This window comes from Saccostrea cucullata, unplaced genomic scaffold (genome assembly GCF_032062105.1).
Source record: "Saccostrea cucullata isolate Sc308-1 unplaced genomic scaffold, CSIRO_AGI_Scuc_v1 ctg1558, whole genome shotgun sequence".
Classification (NCBI taxonomy): Eukaryota; Metazoa; Mollusca; class Bivalvia; order Ostreida; family Ostreidae; genus Saccostrea; species Saccostrea cuccullata.
The window spans coordinates 497501-519274 of NW_026933071.1; the positions used below are offsets into that span (position 1 = coordinate 497501).

Here is a 21774-nt window from a genome sequence, read left to right on the forward strand (position 1 = left end):
ATTTCACTCACATTTGACAACATATGATTATGATACTTGAGATATCCATGTTCAAGGTAACAATGTTCTACTGTATTTTGTTGTGGTTCATCTATTGATCTGTAATCTTTATATTAACTTCAGGGGAAAAAGACTCATCTAGAATTGAAGGTGCCTATCATGTGTGATTGAGTCACAGGGGAGTTTTTAAACTATATTATTATATCTCTACTGTAATTACTCTATATAAAATTAATACCATAAAACTGCCTATTTCCCCGAGAAGAAACTATTGTGCTCATCTGAGGACTACTCCCTGGAAAATCAGAGCTACTCCCTGGGACTACTCACTCATGAATATTTATTAGTAATTTTAACAAATCAAACTGTTCAGTGGGCGGAGCGTTCAAGGAATCTCGAGTCTGTGACGTCATGTTATTAGCAATGTAACTATGACGTCAAAACATTTTGACATGCGATGTCAAAATCATACTACAATCAAAATGAAGACAACGACAATTCTTCGAAATGTCAAAGAAAATGCTTTTTAAAAATAATTTAATTGTTTTAGGACAGGATACATTACTTATCATACAATCTGTTAAACCGCTTGCATTGAATTATGCCTCTACAGTGTTTTTTTTTTATATGTCGGAATATCTGGTAAAAACAAAAAAAATTAAATCGCCTATGATTGTTTCGGTATAATAAAACAGTTATGGAATGGGTACGAGGGAAATAGTAAATTTATGGTTCCCCTCGGAAGGAAACTATTTCCCTCGGCGGCTTTGCCGCCTCGGGAAATAGTTTCCTCCCTCGGGGAACCATAAATTTGCTATTTCCCTCGTACCCATTCAATAACTGTATACTGTCCTACAATATGTCCTAGCTGATCAATGCTACCTGCATTATGCATAATAACATAAATAAAGCTTATTCAACTTTACGCAGTAGCTGGTAGATATATCAATTTTAAGGTAGAAGAGTATGATAAAAGAAAAACAGAAGGAAGAATATTAAACGTGAAATTTGAATTTGTTATATTGTCTCAAGCCTATTGTTTAATATAGCCCCTTCAAACCCAATGCAGCACCAACTAGAACTGCCTGTTCACCAAGAAAGTGTTACATGTACAACCAAAGACACTTGTTTCGTATATGGGGGCACTACTACTTTTTTAACCACAAGGTACCTAACCCATAAAGTTGGTAAGGTTATGGAGGGAACCTTATGCTGGTTGATCCCAAACTGGAAGGAGAATAACTTTAATAATTGTGAAAGTTGTCCATGTATCACAAAATTTTGATGATTTTTTTTTTCTATTTTTGTGTAAATATTTTGAAAATAAAATGTCCTAATATTTTACAGAAACACACTCTCTGAACCTCTGTCAATGATTACCCTTCACCAGAGGGTGTGGCATTAGATGTACTAGTAGAGATAAATACTGTTATACATTCCTAATCCTACATTTCCGGACCCCTATTTTTCTAGGCCCCTCAAAACAGCTGACAAACAGCTGGGTTGTACCCCGGTTACCTGCGGCATCTGACGATTCCCCAGACGACGGCCCGTTCTCACGATTCGACCCAATACATCCTCCCATTTCAAACAGGAGGGGTATTGAGTTTAGGCTGTTATTGACCCTCGCTTAACTTGAACTACCTCGGTTTATTTTCTAAATTTTTGACGTTCTGTGTACTGTCACAAATATATTGATGTACCGGCGATCGATGATGGTGTGATTTGATTGGCTAGTATTCATAAAAATTAAAAGAATGATGATTGTTAGATATTCGAATTTAACATGTTTAAAATATAACAGTCTTCCAATTAATGGAATGATGAATTTCATTTATTTTAAAAATATTAAAAAAAGAAAAAAATACGAATAAAGTCCTTCACGGTAACTGCGGACCTGCTCTCCGCGCATGTGCATAAATACTTCCGCAGGGCAACTTTCATTTTAGTGAAAACACTTCTTTCGGTTTAATCGACTCGTTTACTTCAAGAATGGTGCGTAGTTGCAGTGTGTACATGTGTACTAATCGGGACGATGCAAGAGGAAAAGAGAAGGGGATAAGTTTTTTCAGGTGAATTGAAGGGTATTTGCTTCATTTTTATCCAAAATTCATATCAGAAGCGTAGCCCTTTCAAAGAGGGCTTCATAAGCTCTGCATGTGAAATGATCGTACAATCAATATAACTGTGTAAATTAATATCGGATGACGTTTTTTATTGCTTTCAAACAACTTTAAATCACAACATACAATGTTTATTCTATGTAAATAAGATTTTATTATCTTTTTCTCATACACACAGTCTGTGTCACAGAGCTTATGAGTGCAAATGTACCAATGTGCGTCAATACTACATAGAACATTTTTGATTTTGTATAAATATTTTATGTTAAGATTCCCCAAAGATGCTAAGAAACGCCGACTTTGGTTGAGGGCACTGAATCGGGATGGATTTGTACCCAGTGAGCATTCCTGTGTGTGTTCAGAGCACTTTGTGTCTGGTTGGCACAGTGATGACCCCTCGGATGAGAATTACGGTCCCACTATATTCTCATACAAGGAGAAGCCTGTTGATGCTGAGAGACAGAGCCGAGCAGCCAGAAGGAATATACAGAAGGTAAAAAGGTGTTAAATTTATGAATTAAATCTATATGATGTAATTAAAGAAAATCATGATTAGCATTTGTATTGGTTATACATGTACATGTATTACAATCCCATTCTGGTATTTACTATTGTACCTAGAGCTCCATTTTTGTCTTTAAAATAGCATTTGATATCATCAACATTCCCAGTGGACCAGCCCATGCATTTTAAAAAAAATAATTTGATTTGAACATTTATAAATTTAACATATACAATCAAACAAGCATTAGTAAATCAGGAGTGAATATGCACTATAAGCTGAACTGAAATTTAATGTTTATATGTATTATGTAGGATTTTAGAGAAGCAGAGTGCAGGCAGAAGGAGCGAGAGAGTAGGCAGTTGAGCTTTTCCTTGTTCAGCCACTCGTCTTACGCGAAGAGTAAAGAGGAGGAAGGCCAGGATCCAGAGAGAAGAGAGGCAGAGCAAGATGACGTTGACATTGGGGTCAAGCACACAAGAGATATGGGTATTATAGCCACACATGAGAATTGAGATTTAATCAAAATGCATTTTTATGCATCTCTGTCCAAAACTATGATATTACACATTGTCATTCATAACTTATCATTTCTACATAATATATTTATGCTCTATTCAATAAAGAAAATGATCATTTCTTAGAACTGATAAATAAACTTGATATGAGCCAAGACAATACTTGTATGTAGGAGACAAAGTAATATTAAATTCATGTGTATTTCTTATTGATATTGATAAGGTTCCAATGTATTTACAACCTGCCTCAGACTACCCGATATATTTTCTCATGATACATGTACCATTCAATATAGGTGTACAGTGTGATCCAGACCCACTGTTACAAGAGAACATGGCCTTGAAAGCTGAGCTGAGGAGGTTACAGGGTCATAAGTGGTCGGTTGACAAGATAAAGGATGATGACACCAAGACGAAATTCTACACTGGACTGCCTAGCTTTGCAGTTTTTATGTGGCTATTCAAGTAATTGATTAATCTAAAATTTAAGCAAAAATTATCAAATTTAAATTGTATAAATTGATTTGCTTACACTTTAACAATGGTTTGTATAACTTTGTAGTTAATTTAACACTTAGTCTATAGCTGTATTTTTCAAAGAATATTTGAATTATTTAGAAAATGTTTTATTACTATATTTGTGTTTTAGACTTGTAAAAGCACACTTGTATTCATTGGAAATATTATGTAACTAAACTCTAAAATGACATCTTTAAAAAATAAACTGTACATACAAATAAAATAACATATAAAATCTATATATGCAGCTACCTGGTGCCCAAGTGCAAAGAGATGGTGTACTGGAGAGGTTCTTCTGCTACCCCTGGAGAGAGGACACGACCGAGACGCGCGATGTCATTGGAGCTTATAGATCAGTTTCTTGCCACGATGATGCGACTTAAAGATGGATTATATGTTGAAGATATTGCTGAACGCTTTGGTATGTGTTTGAGCTAATAGCCTTGTCAGGATTTTTTTCTTCAAAGTTTAAAAAAAGTGTTATATATCACATGTAAACTAATAAGAATAATAATATGAAAATATATTATTCAGATATAAGAAGGCATGAAATTTACATTAAAAGATCTGTCAGCTCTTCAGAAATATTGTACCATTATGGTGGAATTTTTATTGAGACACAAATGTAGCAATTTTTCCTTAAAAATCAGTATTTAATTTTACCCCAATGTAATTTAATCAATTTAAAGGTGAACAGAAAAAAATGGTAATTTCTAATGGGGAATAATTTGTTAGTGATATTTAATATTTGCTATCTCAACACTCTTGCTAAAAATGCCAAAATTGTATCCTCACAATTATTTTGGGCAAACAGTATTTATTTTTTAGGAGTGTCGGTGGGGACCTACTCGCAGTACTTCACTACCTGGGTGTGCCTGCTGTTCCAGGAGCTGAGACCGTTGAACCCCTTTCCATCTCGGGACATCATTCAAAGGAACATGCCTTCTTGTTTTCATTCTTTTCCAAATTTAAGAGTTATTTTAGATTGCACAGAAATATTTGTTCAGAAATCAAGCAGTCTTGTTAATCAGAATTTGTCTTTTTCACATTATAAGCATCACACAACTGTTAAATTTCTAATTGGCATTACTCCATCTGGTGTTATTTCTCTTGTTTCAGAAGGATTTGGTGGTAGAGTGTCTGATCGACAGATGATCGAGAAGTCCCTACTCTTGGGCATGCTGGAAGAAGGGGATGGGGTTATGGCAGATAAGGGGTTTACTATTGCAGATATGCTAGAGAAAAAGGGCTGTACTTTAAATATTCCTCCTTTTCTTTCATCTTCCTCTCAGTTTTCTCCTCAAGATGTACTTAAAACTCAAGAAATAGCAAAACTTAGAATACATGTTGAAAGAGCTATAGGCCGTGTAAAGAATTTTCATATATTTGATGGTGTACTTTCTCTTTCTTTAGCCCCATTAGTTACCCAGATGTTTTCTGTCTGCTGCTGGATCACCAATCTTGATGTGCCTTTGGTTGACAGTTGAAGGTGAGTACTAATTTACAAAATCAAAACTTAAAGAAAGTACCTTATTTGATGACATTAAAAAGCAAATCAGAAGTAAAGTTGTTCCAAGAATTAACACAAATGTTCAGTGAAGAATTTAATATATTGTTGCAGGGTGGTTTAGCTATTAACAGACTTTTTATTTTTCCTTAGCTTAAAATATTCTTACCATTTTTCCTTAGCTTGAAATATTCTTACCACTGAGTTTGAAATATGTCAAATTTTTACTGAATTAAATTTAATGAACAATTTAGCTTTCACTTCACTAAACATTTGATATTAAGTTTTGAAAATTTAATTTTTAACATAAGAAGGTAAAATGTGTTTTACAAAAAATTCAACAAGTTTTGGCAACATTGAGGACACAAATTTTGCATCAAAAAAAATTCTTTCAATAAAACAGTTACTTTGTTTTGCATTTGTCCACACAACAAAATCTGCCCATGCTGTTCCCATAATTGCCATTTCCCCCTGAACTTGAGCATAGTACCTATGGACACGCCTCAGTCTAGGACCCCTGTCAGTGTGCTCTAGGCAAAATCCCACTTGACCAACAAGTTCATGGACCTCCTTCTCTGTAATGTTATGGCCAGACAGGGAGTAGGGGCACTTGACCTCCAGAACACCTCGTTGGTTTTCTTCAGGAAGGGACTGGTCAATCACCCATCCATCACTAGATGCTCCGAGAAAAGCATGTGAGGGGTATAATGTAATACCTGAGGGTGTCAGTTGCATATCTGTGACAGCACTCTGTAACATGAGGTAGTCCTCAATGGCATCCTTCTCATGATCAATGCCCCACTGGACAGCATTTGGGAGTGTTGTATATCTAAATAAGATTTTTATGGAAAAAGAATTAGTCATGGTAAAGATGTCATCTAGTGATCAAGTGCAGACCCATGAATATTGTCATCTGTTGTTATGAGCATTTACCTGTCTAAGTTTGATCCATTAATGATTTGGTCTACTAAGCTGTGGGGGGTGTCTCCAGAGCTAAGGATGGCACCAAAGACCGAACTTGTAATCCTGCCTTTGTGGAGATCTTCCCATGTCTGGCATAGCCTTTGTCCTCTTGTCCTCTCCTCTATGTATTGGCTAAGACCTCCCTCAATTGAGATTGGCAGAGGTACTATATAAGAAATGATTATCATTTTATGTAATAAATATCTATTATAAACAACATTAGAAACCAAAAATAAAATACTGTAAGATATTTGCCATTGTTTAATATGATCTGATTTTTTACTTACAGTTTTCTTCAGACAGGATCAGAGCTTTCATTTCTCTTTCTAAAGGATCTTCAGTTGTGCTGACTTCCACCTCACTTTCCATGTCCGGGGCTTCATCTGGGATGTTCCATAACTAAGCCATGCCTGAGATATAAACATTCGTGAATAATTCATTTGTTGTGCATGCATTATACACTTTTTTAAAAGTGTTTGTCAAGTGCTATATTATAAATAAATTATTTGTGAATTGAGATTTAATCTTTGTATGTTTTTCCCCAATGATGAGCATTTACTAAATTAGTTATGCTAAAAGAAAATAAAAATAAAAGGTTACCGGTTTTGGGAAACACATCTCTTAACAGCTTCAGTTGATGCATGGATCTGGAAAGGTCAAAAGACCTTTGATCAGGGTGGCGTGGGTCAAAATGGATTTGTTTCCTCTCCTTGAACTCAACCTCCCCTCCCTCGCCTAGTTTAGGTCTACCAAAATTCCACTCTTTGAGAGGCTTTGGTTGCATCTTGATTGGTCTGGGTACGCTCCACTGACAGGATTTGGATGTAGAGCTGTCGGCACTCAGGACCTGACTGAGGTAGAGGTGATGGAGATACATTAGTAGTCCTCCAATGTGACTGCATGATTGTGCTAGCCTAAAAATGAATTAAAGGAGTTTTAAAAGATCTACATAATTTATATAGTAATATATTACAATGTGTGTTTTAGACATATATTGAATAGGTTTGTCTATCCAGATGCAAACTTATTCCTTACCCAATAGGACTTTCACAGTATGCATAGCATACTTTCCCCCTGTCCAGCAAACAAATGTAGACTTTATATCGAACTTTTTTCATGGATGCCAAACAAAAAGCTCTAATGTATTCCAGGGAGTTGTCAATCTGAAAATTCAATTATGACTATTTTTATTAAATAATATGTATACATAAATAACACATAAATGTGTATGTCAGCATTACCAGGTATGCAGTTGTACATTTTTTACAGGAGTATCTTTATGTTACAGTATATTGCAGTACCAGTAAATATGATCAATATCTCATTCATATAAATTAGCTTAAAATTTCAATTCAGAGAATGGGAAATGTTGAACAAAGGACCAAATTACTAGATATATAGAAGTATATACTTTGCAAACAACAAAAGACAATTGATTTATCAAAATTGTAATCTTTTAAATACTATATTGGTAACTTTGTAATTCCGTTCGTTTTTTATGTGTATGGTCATGTCATGTGTAATTATATTATATGAAAAATACAAATGAAATTGTTACCTGGGCAGTCATAATTTGTGACAAATCACCAGCTTCAAAGTGCTTTACTGCCTTGTCTAGCCCTTTGTAGTTATTAATCCGCTCCCCTTCTTTTGTAAGCCTCAGGACCATGTGCCGATAAATTTCTTTAAAAGAAAGTGTGGGTGTGGCGTCTGAAGATAGTGCCGAATAGGAGGCTAAATGAAGAGGGGGGAGGTTTTCATGACCCGGAATCTCAGGGATGACACCTTCAGATGAGGACATTTTCAACTTTAATGGGATTTCAGTCGTTGGAGTGTTGACATTTTTCCTTTTTTGGCTATTTAAAATCTCCCGGTTTGCCCTCTTTGTTGTCAATGTAAACACGGAAGTCCCCGTATATGCGCAAAGAGTATATCGAGTAGCTAGTTTAGAGCTCATTTTATTATTATATTTTGTAAGAATATGTTGTTTATTTGTAGTAAAAACACAAGTTTAAAACACAAAAAATTATGTTTAAGCTAAATCATAGACAGTTTCATTTATAAACAATTTATTCTCGTCGCTTGAAATCTGTACTTTTTACGAAGGAAGTAGGCGTTGCTCAAAAATGCTTTGCCCTGCGGAAGTACTTATGCGCATGTGCGGAAATTATCGTGAAACGGTCTATAAGAAACCCTTCCAGTGAGAAATTGTTTTTCCGGAAAAGAGATCGGAGAAATAATTGTATAATCAGTTAATTTCACACGGTACTACCTTGATTTTACATTCCACATATCTAGAGTAATACCTGTATTATAGAACAATTACAATAAAAAGTAATAGAACATATTTTAAATCCGGAATCTGTATTATTGATCAAGGCATTTTATTTATCGTGTTCATTTTAAAGATGGCTGCGCCCATGTGGAAAAACGAAGTTACCAAATATGTCAAACTTTTGGATAATTCTGCTGTAGAAACATTAAGCAATGGTTTGCAAATTTTGGTTTCTAGCATTATCTTCAGACATAGTCTTAGAAAAATTTATTCTTAATAAATAATTCTGCAAAGTTTGCCCTGAAATATTTAATTTTTTTTTTTTTTTTTTTTTTTTTTTTTTTTTTTTTTATTCACACAACATACATCATTATAAACATATTTCAAAAGAAACAGACTGATGTGTTTTTTTTATTTTAAGAGAGATAGAAACGATAGAGAGAAAGATAGAGGGGAGAGCAGAGAGAGAGAGAAGAGAAAGAGAGTGTGTAAAGATTCAAGTTAAGAGAATAGCAGATTCCACCTGTTCCACTGGGTATCAAACTTTTCCTTTTTACCATTCTTATAAGAGATAATTTTCTGTGTTTCATAATGAAATTTCATTTGTGATATTGCATTTTGTAAGTTAATATGTTTCTTTGTGCACCTGGCAGTATAAATATAGTATTTTAGCCAAAGTAGAATAACATTTTGAATATCAGTATTTTCCTCAATAAATCCTAAAATAAAAGATTTCTTAGTAACATTTATCATTAAACCAGTTTTTTCTTCTAACAAATGTACAAATTCTTCAAGAAAAAATTGTGTATTATCACATTCCCATAAAAGGTGTTCTATTGTTTCATCCTCAGTATGACAAAAACTGCATAATTTACAGTCATTTTTTTTTTATTTTGAATAAAAATGAATTTGTTACTAGGATTTTGTTTAAAATCCTATATTGGAACCATTGTAGTTTACAATCTTTTGTTACCCTAAAGGGTATCATGTGAATTTTTTTCCATTCCTGCAGAGTTCCAACTTCTAAAAGCTCACTCCAATAAGTTCTACCTGCTGTGACAGAAGAATTTTGAATAAGGATTTCATAATAGCATTTAGATTTTCTACATTTTGTTACTGTGTAGATATTAGACATAATCATGGGATTTGTGAGCTTTTTTATTGTTTTTTCCTGACCGGAGTTTTTCATCCAATCCTTTATAGCATGAATAATACTCCTGAATTCTAAGAAATTAATCTTTATATTTGGATAGGTGTTACACAACTGCTCATAAGAAAATAGTGAACCATCTTCATTAATGATATCATTAATTTGTCTAATGTTGCTCTCAAACATATTTTTATTATAGAATGGTTTTCCGCCAATATGCAAATGTGGATTGTAAAATAGTGGTGAGTCACCAGCAACATCAAACTTTTTCTCAAGATTTTGTAACATTATCCAGGACTTAAAAACATCTATCCAAAATTTATTTTTCAATGTTTTTAAAAAAGTTGAAGTATATTCAATTCCACAACTTATAAATTTGTTCAAATTAAATTTAGGAATGAGGTTTTCCAACCCTCTATTTGTAAAAATTAGATGCCTTATCCAAAATAATTTCATGGAGGCTATAAAAGATGTCAGATTTAACATTTTTAAACCCCCCTCTTCATATTTTTTTACAATTACTTCTTTCTTAACCCTATGGGTTGAATTATTCCATATAAATGAAAAAAACATTTTTTCCAATTCCTTACAGAATGATTCAGAAGGATTTGGGATGGACATCAAAATATGATTTAGTAATGGTAGAACTAATGTTTTAATAACAGAAATTTTCCCTATGGGAGTTAAATACCTTTTCTCCCATTGTTTAAGTATTGATTTAATATGTACCAGTTTTGGTTCATAGTTTAATGGTAGTATTTTATCCAATTCTACATCAAAATGTATTCCAAGAAGAGTAAATCTGGTAGTTCCCCAGTTAAGTTTGTAATTTGGAAGCAAAATTTCGTCACTAAACTTTTTTGAGCCTATCCACACTATGTGAGTTTTGGAATAATTAACATGTAATCCCGACATTTCCGAAAATGTCTTAAGTATTTGCAGTGTTTCTGTGAGTGACGTTTTACTACCATCAAGAATAATTGATGTATCATCCGCTAACTGAGAAATCTTTTTTTCAGTATTGTTTATAGAAATACCTTTAATATTTTTATTTAATCTAATTTGGATTGCTAAAATTTCTGCACATATAATGAATATATATGGTGACAAAGGATCGCCTTGCCTACAACCCCTCTGAATGTTAATTCTATCAGAAAGGTTACCACCTTGGTTTATTGCAGATGTAATATCTGTATTAAAAAGGGATACCCACTTCTTGATTGAGGGTCCAAAATTAAAAAAGTTAAGTGCGCCTTGTATAAAGTTCCATGAAAGTGTATCAAAGGCTTTTTCAAAGTCAATAAGTAGTAATAATCCAGGTATATTTTCTTCCTCAGTGTAATGCATTATGTCATAAATTAACCTGGTGTTTTCTCCTATATATCTATTAGAGATGAAGCCTGTTTGATCTTCATTAATTATTCTATCTAAATAGCATTTTATTCTGTTTGCAATGGATCCAGATGCAATTTTATATACCGTATTTAGTAAAGTAATAGGTCGCCAATTCTTTAAGAATTGTCTAGGTTTATCACCTTTTGGTAAAAAAGTAATGATACCATGTTTTTGTGTAATAGATAGACTGTTGTGCTTATATCCATAATTAATAGATCTGACTACAAAAAACCCAATATATTTCCAAAACATCTTGAAGAATTCTGCAGAGAAACCATCTGAGCCAGGGGATTTATTTGATTTCATTTTGTAAAGTGTAGAAGAAGCTTCTTCCATAGTAATTTCGCCTTCTATAGATTCTGATTCTTTATATGAAAGCTTAGGAATTTCTTTATTTCTTAACTCTTTGAATATATCATTATTTGTAGTATCTGTACTTTTTGTATATAACTGTTCATAAAAACATTTTGCTTCTCTTAAAATTTCTGTTTGGTCATAAATAACATTTCCATTATCATCTTCTAATCTTGGTATTATCTTGCTTGTAAAGTTTCTTGATTCTAATGAACAAAAGTACTTTGATGGTTTTTCACCTTCCTCCACCCATTTTGCTCTACTTCTGATATATGAACCCTGTAGCTTATGTTTTCGAATATTTTCTAATTCTTGCTTATTACTAAATAATTCATCAATATTATTTTCAGAAATATTTTCTTCCAATATCCTGATATTTTCTATCAATTCTTTCTCCTTATTTTCCTTTTTCTTTTTTATGTAAGTTGCATAGGATATAGTTTTTCCCCTTATTTCAAAGAGCAGGGTTTCAAGAAATAATTGATCATTTATAGTGAAGGAAATATCTGAATCAATAATATTATTTAAGTTATCCATATTGTAAACTGGAATTGCATACTGTTTGAAATATTTAATTTCATTTTTTTTTTATAGTTTGATGGAAACTATAGAAAAACACACACCCAATTATATAGCTTTTAAAAGGTGTAGTCTTTGACCTTATCGTACAGTTATTCTTGTATTTTTTTTTCATAATTATGTTTTCATAATATATTGACAGCTCGACTGTTCGGACGAACGCAGATATAAGTTAGATCCATGAGGCATGCAAACCACTATTTAATCTATTACTGTAGATCACTAATTTTTTGCGACACCTTGTTTTCGTGAGATAGTCATTGACTCTTTATTAGCGAGACATAATTTTCACGAATTGTTGTTCTTCCTTTATATAATCGTAAAGAATACTTTTAAACGCGAGAATGAAATTTTTGCGAGCTCTGATTGTCTCGCGTTATTACATGAAAATTAAGTTCTCGCGAATAAAACGTGATTTACAGTATTCATCTGTCAGGGACGATATATCTATTTAGATCAAGATGCGTTTTTCATTTTTTTTGGGAATGCCTTGATATTGCAACAGCGAGATCATAGTTTGCAATAAGATGCATTTCGCTAAGAATTAATATGGGAGGTACACAGAAAACTGTAAAAAAATTAATTGGATCAATTGTCAAAGACCCAATTTTCTCTTTACACACTGTTGTTTTAATTAAGAGTGACAAGTAGACCCTGTTTTGTGCTGCTGGCTGTGCTCACAAGTAATTCAACACATTGTCAATGTCTATATTTTATCTGTTTTTTGATTTGACCATTTGGGAGAGCCTTGCAGATTTACACAGCTAAGTTACCCTTGCAACTTTGATCCATGATCTAACCAAACTTGTATCGGGACTGTCCACCCTAGCTGCAGAACTGTAGTGTTATATGTAATATATAGAGTACCTTTTAACGAGTGTATCTTCAGATATCAGACGAGTTAAAAGGTGCTCTATATGTTTTGTATCATTGTTCCCAGGAACTGACTGACCCCTGATCTATCACTTTTACGTTATAGCATGTAGTTCGACTGTATTCTCATGCACTGAGTTAGCCATGATCTATCAAAATTTCATAATACAATTTTATCTGACCAATGAAATAGGATCACATGATGTGAAAAGTATTGCTGATCACATGATGTGAAAAGTATTGCACACTGCATTTCTTAAACTTTGATGGATTACCTCACCATTGACCATTCAAGTCTGAACGCCATGGATGACGGTTGTGATTTTATGCTATTGCAGTAATCTCGATGCAAACTAAAATTATGAAGGAAAATTCTTTGTGTCACTTAATCTTTACACTCGTAAAAATACTAAATGGGCAATTTAAACGTTCAAGGAATACTGCATGGGAAAATGGACACTTTTGACCGAGATGTACAGCGATTCTTCAACTTACTGGATGCGTCAATTTCTGTTGGAATTAATAAAACAAGATGGCTCGGAATATTTACCTCGTTTCCTGTACATGTAGTTCATTGTGTGTGCTTTGTTACGCTTCAAGTTTATGCGAGTCAAAAACATTTATTTCTGAAACCGCTGTGTGAATTTCATTTTGGATTTAAAAATCGACTTGCAAAATTATTTTATTTTAGGGAAGGTATTCCTTTACTATGTTTAAATGACTTTGTATAAATTTACTTTTCCCCTAATTATTCGATGTATGGTTATGGGTCATTTATTAGAATTCTTTCATCATCACCCTGGCGTTCTCTATCTTGACAGATCACGGTTGTTAGATCACAGTTAGCCATGATGTAATTCAAAAATAAAAACACAGCGATCTTCAAAAGAACAAGATGTGTTTGTGAAACACTATGCGCCCGGCAGCAACAAAGTTCGGAAAAAGCTATTTTTAGCATTAAGGTCACAGTCAAGGTCATTGACCTTGGTGTCATATGGAAGAACCTGATTAGTGGAGTTTGCATACCAAATATGAAGCCTCCTATCTCTTATGGTTCAAAAGTTATGGCGAAGGTTAAAGTTTGCAGAAAAAAGCTATTTTTAGCATATAGGCCACAGTCAAGGTCACAAGGTCATTGACCTTGGTGTCATTTGAAAGAGCTTAATTAGTGGAGTATGCATACCAAATATGAAGACTCTATCTTTCATGGTTCAAAAGTTATGGTGAAGGTTAAAGTTCGTGACAAACAAACAAACAGACAGACAGACAGACAGGACAAAAACAATATACGCCCTGGATCTATCGATCCGGGCACATAAAAACATCACAACAATGATACAATGGTTTTATATTTAAGTCTTTGATCAAAATGCTACAGATACGATAGATGTAAATTACATGGAGCATTTTCATGATTTTGTGGCGCAATTTCTCCTTAAAAGTGCAGGGAAAATTGTGCTTCACAAATTGTACCTTTTTTGCATTATACCGTATAAATAGAATTTTTAGCGAGGATTTAATTTTGGCATTATTAGCGAGGGTGTATAGATCGCTAAAATTAAATATCGCTAAAAATTAATTGCGTTTTATTTGTAATACCTTCTTTAGTGTGTAATTAAAAATCGCTAAAATAACATCGCGCTAAAAATAAATTACCAGTTTTTAAGGACATATTCCTAAGTTTGCGTCTCACTAAAATTTCCACTTATACGGTAGGTAGGATCTGTAGCATAATAACCAATGTCTAATTAAATATAAAACCACAAGATACAGTTCTGCAGGTACATGTATCTTACTATTCTGTTCGCTTGAGTCCATTCACATAGTGTTTTTTCCGCTTTCATTCTGTACCCTGTTCAGTGACATCATAAATCCCGATCATTCTATTGTAAATTTTGTATGTTATTGATATCTCTGCATTTGAAGTAAGTTTTTTAAAACTATTTTTTAAATAAAAGATCCAGTAAATAAATTTCATTATCATCTTTATTTCGTTTTATTTGTTGTGATCCCTTTTGTAAGAAATATGGAATGGATAACTATTAATGTACAAGTTTTCTGATACTTATAAATAGGCAAGCTACATGTATTTAGGCCCTCTTAAAAAAATAATTATTTGGTTGCCCTCTCTCAATCAACTGGCTAAAAACTAATTTTTTAAACAGTATAAACTCCATTCATTTAGAAAGTTTTTTCATGCATCCCAAATAAAAATTTAAATTTAAGTTGACTTGAAGGACTTTCATTAAAAAACCAAATTTAAAGATTCTTTTTTGAACTTTTTCTAGAATACCATTTGCCATATTTGAGGTGCAATGATTCGTCACTAACTGATAAGAAATGTGTTTAACTGTTTTCTGTTTTAAGTCAATCACTTTGATTAGGGATGGGTATCGCCAAAAATTTCGTATCGTGATATATCACGATTTTTTCCCAGAATATCACGATAATATCATGATATTTTAACAAGGAATTTTTATAATGATTTTAAATGAAAAGTCATTATTTTTTTCTTAAAATATTCTAGAAAAACAAAAATTCACTTTTTTGATCATTATGTACATAAAATTATTTCTGTTTGGATGGTAAAATGCCGTTCTTTTCACCTTTTACAACATTTTTTAGACTTTCTGTAATTGTAATTTGAAAGATGGAACAAATAAATGAATAATTTCTGGACTTCATAATATGTACCTACATACCGGTATTTAGGTCTCCGTATCAGGATACGTATCACGCAACAAAAAATCGCGATATACCGGTATACCGATAAAATCTCACATCCCTAACTTTGATAACATAAGCATGATTAGCAAGTGCAAATTAATTAATATTTATTAATTAGAATATTTCAGTCTGTGGAAGTTTTTTTTTTTCATTGATACATCCAGAGAATTATGGGTATTAATTTGGCAATTTCAGTAGCTTCTGGACCCATTCCTCAGAAATTTAAAGTTATTTGGCAGAGGAACTTGTACATGTGCAGTAAATTTTAGAATCACATGTACAGCACATGATTATTTCAATTTTCTTGTTGAGCTCTAATTAAAAACTTTGTTTACTGTAATTTGTAGGCTTGCAAGAGAAGTCTATCTCCCTGCTGGAACTTATTGAAAATATAGGGTGAGTACAGTATAAGTTTCTGATATTTAATGGTAGAATTAATTATACTTCACCTTAATTTTAGTTTCAAAGTTTCCTAAATTAACATTGATACATACTTGTATCTGTATAATTTTATTTGGTCAATTTTTTTGTATCGACTGTAAAAGCAGAAAATTTCATTGAAGATTAAAATTTGTTTATTTTGTTGTTAACAATAATCAATGAAATTAAATCCCACATGAAATTGTCATATTACTTTATATTGAATAGGATTACTTTAGAAGCAATGAAATATTAATGCCCATGAAACAATTTAAGATAACAAATCAACGAAGTTTGATCCCCTCGAAAATTTGTGTTTATACAGTATTTATAGTTAACAAATCTGTATCTTCCTTAGGGAGTACTTGACCAATGAGGATCACCAGATAAGGGGGCGTGTCATACGACTTTTGTGTGATGTTATCGCCATCATCCCAAACACACTGCTGTCTTCAATGGAAGGTGACACTTTTTTTTGTCTTTGTATTGTGTATAATATTATATATTACCGGGTATTGTTTAAAAAAACATTGAAATTAAAAATTTTTTTTTTTTTTAAATAATTTTATTTAAAACATCTGAATGATTCAGAATATAAGCATTAGTATAAATAGACTTTACAGCTATTGTAAAGATATCCATAGCAATCCTGTAAAACTGATTGAAATAAAAAGAAGATCATGTTGATACATATTTTCAAAAGTGACATCACAAAGCTTTTTCTTTGTTCTTTCCAGTGAAGTCCTTGGTGACGTATTTGTGCGACCGACTTCAGGATCATCACTCCATACAACCCCAGGCACTGAGAGGACTACTGACAATGGTAAATATAACAGACAATAATATATTATCTATTTCAGGAACAAGGTATGGTTTTTAGCTCACCACCAAGAAGGTTGACAGCAAATTGAAAATCATGTCAGTGTCAATTGATAAAAAATATCTGTCAAGGTAGGGTTCAACAAAAGGAGTTCATGAAATTAATTCATATTAACACACATAATAGAATTCCCTTATTGTCAAGTCCTGTTTACAAAAGAAACACTTAGCTTTGAAGCCAGGAACAAAGAAATATTTAATCATCAAGTTCCCTGATGTGACTAGTAATGTGCAGACATCAAAAAACCTCTAGATCTTAATGAGAAAATTCTTGTTTTTTAGGTCACCTGAGTAACTCAGGTGGCCTATTGCTATCCGTTTTCGTCCGTCGCCATCCATCATGAGTTAACATTTGAACATTTTCAGCTTCTTCTCTGAAACCACTGTACCAATTTCTACCAAATTTTGTGTACAGCATTTATGGGTGAAGGGGAACATAAATTATGAATTTCATGGTCCCTGCACCCCTGGGGCCTGGGGGGTGGGGCAAAAACCACTAAAATTATTTCAATCTTTAAAAATCTTCTTCTTTACTCCTGGACATCAAGCAGACAAGCTGTTGAGATTAATGTATTGAGCATTGAGTCCTCTACTAAAATAATGAAATTCATGGCCCCAGGATCAGGGGCTCTAGATCTAGGGAGGGGCTATATATAGATTACATGTATATATAATAGTGAAAATGCTTTATTTCTTTGGAAATCTTCTTCTCTGCTTCTGGGTATTAAATAAGCTAACTAAGTACATAGTTATGGTGAGCAAGAGTGCCTCTACCAAAATTGTGAAATTTATGGCCCCAGGGTCAGGGGTTCTGGTGTTAGGGCGGGGCTCTATTGATTATCATGATTATATAGTGAAAACACATTAATTCTTTGGAAATCTTCTTCTCTGCTTCTGGGTATTAAATAAGCTAAGTACATAGTTATGATGAGCAAGAGCGCCTCTTCCAAAATTGTGAATTTTATGGCCCCAGGGTCAGGTGCTCTAGTGCTAGGGAGGGGCTCTATTGATTACATAGTGAAAATACATTAATTCTTTAAAAATCTTCCTTTGCTCTTGGTTTTTATGTCAATTGTCCAAGTATATAAATTTATGATGAAGAAGGGTGCATCCAGCAAAATTGTTATTTTTTATGCCCCGGGGTGGGGGTGGGGAGGGATACATAGTCTGAAAATAAACTAATGCTTTGGTTATAAAGTGTAAGTGCATTTTCTCTTTGTTACTCTGATCTGCCTCTAGGTATTAAGTAAATAGAATAAGCATGCTAAGTTTATAATTATGATATGCAATGGTGCCTGACTTTCAGAATTGTGAATTGTGAATTTCATGGCCTCTGGTTTAAAACATAAACCAAAGTTTATGTATTGGAAAGTTGTTACACAATAATAAGGTGACCTACAAGGCCCGTGGGCCTCTTGTCTTGTTGAAAATTTGATGTCTTATAAGGTGAAATTTCTTATAGCGTGAATATGGTGGTACAGTGTATATGGTGATAATAATTGCACATCAGTAAAGATTATAACTTATTTTTTAAAGGTTTCATATTAAGCTTAATTAAAAAGAAGATAATTAATGTATATTAAATAGATAATTAGATCACAATTCTATACGGAAAAAAAAATTACATCAAAATACAGCTGCATTTCATTTCCGGAATTTTTTTGCAATTATCAACTTTTCATTTCCAACACTTGGTATTAATTTCTGACATTTTTTTGTTTTCATTTCGGACATTTTTCAGATAGTACCTTTATGAATAGATTTGAAAACTTTACGTATAAAAAATTTAATGGAATGAATCATAAATAAATCATTGAAATCCAATTTCTATGAGTTTTGTAAATCTGTCTATGACTTTGAACATAATTTTGTGCTGTCACTGACATAACTTAGTGCTCCTTAAAGGTGGTGAAAAAGTTTAATGCTCTGACATTGAACTCGTTTACCTAAACTTAGTGCTCCATTTATGTATACAGGTAACTCTCGATACCTCGAAGTCCGCGGGACCGAGAGAAAACTTGGAGAGGTCAAGAGTTTTAGATTTCAAGAGTCCGGAATTTTCCGCGTTTGTTGACCGGTTTTGTAATTAGTCTTATCGGATGTAATCAAACTCCATACAGTGTCAATTCTCCGGGACTACTTTCGTTCCCTACGAATAATGCCACTGCCACAGGCTTTCCAAACTTTTTCCAAAATTTGGAAAATTGGCTTGCGCGAGTAATTCGGTTTTCAAAAATTTCAAACTGAGTGTTGTGTATAAGTTTAATGATTAAAATAAAGAAAAATGGCAATTGTTCTATTTATTTTTTAGAACTGCAAGTAACGGTCTAATTTTATCAATCCGATTAAATCTGGATTATTTTTTCATGCGTTAGTTTACACCAAGTTGCAATGGCGGCGTCCATGCATCATTGGAAACGAGAAGTTTTGTGTCTCATGGCTGTAATACAACAAATTCTCAATGAATTTGATAGAAATTCAAGACTGTGGATGCAAGCGCAATGGTTGATTTCATGGTTGTGCGAATGGCATCAATGATAATGAGAATATTCAAGAAAACACAGAGCTTTGTAATTCGAGACTGAGCTCAGATATTCAATGAAAGCTGGAATTTCTGTGATGGCAGGGCTGAGGAAACATTGATGGGATAAATGGTAAAGTATAAATTCTGAATAAAATGAGACAATTTTTGTAAATGAGTAACACATGTCCATTGTTATGAGTTCTCCCATTTAGCATAGGCCAGAAGAGATAAAAAACATCATAATAATCAGAATTCTACATAAATTAAAGATCTCATTCTAGCATATAAAGGCTTAAAATTATAGAAAATCATTGTTATTATTCAACTAGATCATACAAGTAGATCATATGTTACATGTATAACATTGTGTACATCCTGTATTCATGTACATGTATCTACACGCTACAAATTTTGAAAATCCAAATATTTCCTACTGAATGTATGAAAATGAAGAATTCTAGAGAAGTAAATAAAAGTTTGATTTTAACAGGAAAGGGAGAAAACAATAAGGACAGCACCAGGATATGACTACAATGTCACCCAAGGCTTAATTCCAGAAATATGGGACTGGTACTTTATTGACCCAGCTTTCTGACCATTATGACAGATTGGATCCTGCCCGACTATCACAAGGTAGAAAATAAGAAAATTCAATATCATGATACCCTTCAACACACAAAACAGTATTAAATCTAGGACAGAGGAAGTGATATTTATAAACAGTGTTTGTCTTTTTAGAGAGGAGAGACAAATGCAGACTATAAATGTACATAGTAACGTACAGTATGGCTAGAGTTTATTAGCTCACCTGAGCCGAAGGCTCAAGTGAGCTTTTCTGATCACATTTTGTCCGGCGTCCGTCTGTCCGTCTAGCTGTCTGTCTGTAAACTTTTCACATTTTCGACTTCTTCTCAAGAACCGCTGGGCCAATTTCAACCAAACTTGCCACAAAGTATCCTTGGGTGAAGGGGATTCAAGTTTGTTCAAATGAAGAGCCACGCCCTCATTAAAGGGGAGATAATTGGGAATTAATGAAAATTTAGTGGCATATTTTAAAAATCTTCTTCTCAAGAACCACTGTGCCAGGAAAGATGAAACTTATGGGGAAGCATGCTCGGGTAGTGTAGATTCAAATTTGTTCAAATCATGACCCCCAGGGGTAGGGCGGGGCCAAAATGGCCGACCAAAGTTTTACATAGAAATATATAGGAAAATTCTTTAAAAATTTTCTTCTCAAGAATGACAAAGCCATAATTCATCATATTTATATGGAAGCATGTTCAGGTAGTGTAGATTCAATTTTGTTCAAATCATGACCCCCGGGGGTAGGGCGGGGCCAAAATGGCCGACCAAAGTTTTACATAGAAATATATAGGAAAATTCTTTAAAAACCTTCTTCTCAAGAATGACAAAGTCATAATTCATCATATTTATATGGAAGCATGTTCAGGTAGTGTAGATTCAATTTTGTTCAAATCATGACCCCCGGGGGTAGGACGGGGCCAAAATGGCCGACCAAATTTTTACATAGAAATATATAGGAAAATTCTTTAAAAATCTTCTTCTCAAGAATGACAAAGCCATAATTCATCATATTTATATGGAAGCATGCTCAGGTAGTGTAGATTCAGTTTTGTTCAAATCATGACCCCCGGGGGTAGGGCGGGGCCAAAATGGCCGACCAAAGTTTTACATAGAAATATATAGGAAAATTCTTTAAAAATCTTCTTCTCAAGAATGACAAAGCCATAATTCATCATATTTATATGGAAGCATGCTCAAGTAGTGTAGATTCAAATTTGTTCAAATCATGACCCCTAGGGGTAGGGCGGGGCCAAAATGGCTGACCAAAGTTTTTAAAGATATATATAGGAAAATTCTTTAAAAATCATTTTCTAAAAAATAGCAAATCCATGATTCGTCATGGGACTACTTTTGGATTTAAACTTTACAATAAAAAGCCATTTTCTACTTTTTCCTACCCTTAGTGCTCAGGTGAGCGATGTGGCCCATGGGCCTCTTGTTGTGATATGTCATAATACACTTGAACTGTATCATGATTCATATCAAAATATCACTATTCAAAATTTTTTAATAAATTTGTCTTTGTTCTGATATATGAAATTCTCAATCTCATTTTCAAAAATGAAAAAATCTAAAATATGGTTTATTCTTTCAGCTAACAAATAATGATGTAACAGTTCACAATTTCTGAATACAATAAAAACAGCAAAAGTAAATAATGTAAAAGCTCTTTAATTAGGTTAATAGACTAAAAAGAAATGGCTTCCATTGTAATATCTGTACGCTAGCCACAGTTTGATTTTTTTAGTAAGTAAGCTTGAGTAAATCAGGACAATATTACATCATAATGTATTGTATTTGACTTCTTATGCCCCAGTATTCTTAGATTTGGGAGTAAATATTTTTTGCCTTGTTCGTCCTTCTGTTGTTCTATCTGTCTGT

The 21774-nt window shown here is 33.2% G+C and overlaps 5 protein-coding genes across 6 annotated transcripts in view; 2 read left to right on the forward strand and 3 right to left on the reverse strand.

Annotated features, from left to right (window-relative positions):
• LOC134237185 (ubiquitin domain-containing protein 2-like) overlaps positions 1-1708 on the reverse strand; it is an 8953-nt gene extending 7245 nt beyond the window's left edge. For both annotated transcript variants that reach the window (XM_062719290.1, XM_062719289.1), the window contains exon 1: positions 1519-1708. In XM_062719290.1, the coding sequence (XP_062575274.1) occupies positions 1519-1585 (67 nt within the window). In that variant the 5' untranslated portion in view covers positions 1586-1708. The remainder of the gene's footprint in view (positions 1-1518) is intronic.
• Positions 1709-1882: 174 nt separating this feature from the next.
• LOC134237187 (uncharacterized) lies at positions 1883-6649 on the forward strand. The gene is made up of 7 exons (XM_062719291.1): positions 1883-2072; positions 2394-2616; positions 2940-3114; positions 3440-3608; positions 3911-4083; positions 4491-5151; positions 6422-6649. The coding sequence occupies exons 1-6, from the start codon at positions 1993-1995 to the stop codon at positions 5147-5149; spliced, it is 1479 nt and encodes a 492-aa protein (XP_062575275.1). The 5' UTR covers positions 1883-1992; the 3' UTR covers positions 5150-5151; positions 6422-6649.
• LOC134237221 (uncharacterized) lies at positions 5418-6501 on the reverse strand. The gene is made up of 3 exons (XM_062719324.1): positions 6420-6501; positions 6103-6298; positions 5418-5998 (listed from the first exon to the last, which is right to left on the reverse strand). The coding sequence occupies exons 1-3, from the start codon at positions 6499-6501 to the stop codon at positions 5464-5466; spliced, it is 813 nt and encodes a 270-aa protein (XP_062575308.1). The 3' UTR covers positions 5418-5463.
• Positions 6650-6878: 229 nt separating the features above from the next.
• LOC134237222 (uncharacterized) lies at positions 6879-7980 on the reverse strand. The gene is made up of 3 exons (XM_062719325.1): positions 7691-7980; positions 7200-7295; positions 6879-7046 (listed from the first exon to the last, which is right to left on the reverse strand). Exons 1-3 carry the CDS (start codon positions 7931-7933, stop codon positions 6879-6881), a joined length of 507 nt encoding a protein of 168 aa, XP_062575309.1. The 5' UTR covers positions 7934-7980.
• A 553-nt stretch (positions 7981-8533) lies between these two features.
• The window catches only part of LOC134237189 (MMS19 nucleotide excision repair protein homolog), a 39563-nt gene continuing 26322 nt past the window's right edge, over positions 8534-21774 (forward strand). The window contains exons 1-4 of the mRNA XM_062719293.1: positions 8534-8622; positions 15833-15881; positions 16264-16367; positions 16643-16728. Of these exons, the coding sequence (XP_062575277.1) occupies positions 8541-8622; positions 15833-15881; positions 16264-16367; positions 16643-16728 (321 nt within the window). The 5' untranslated portion in view covers positions 8534-8540. The remainder of the gene's footprint in view (positions 8623-15832; positions 15882-16263; positions 16368-16642; positions 16729-21774) is intronic.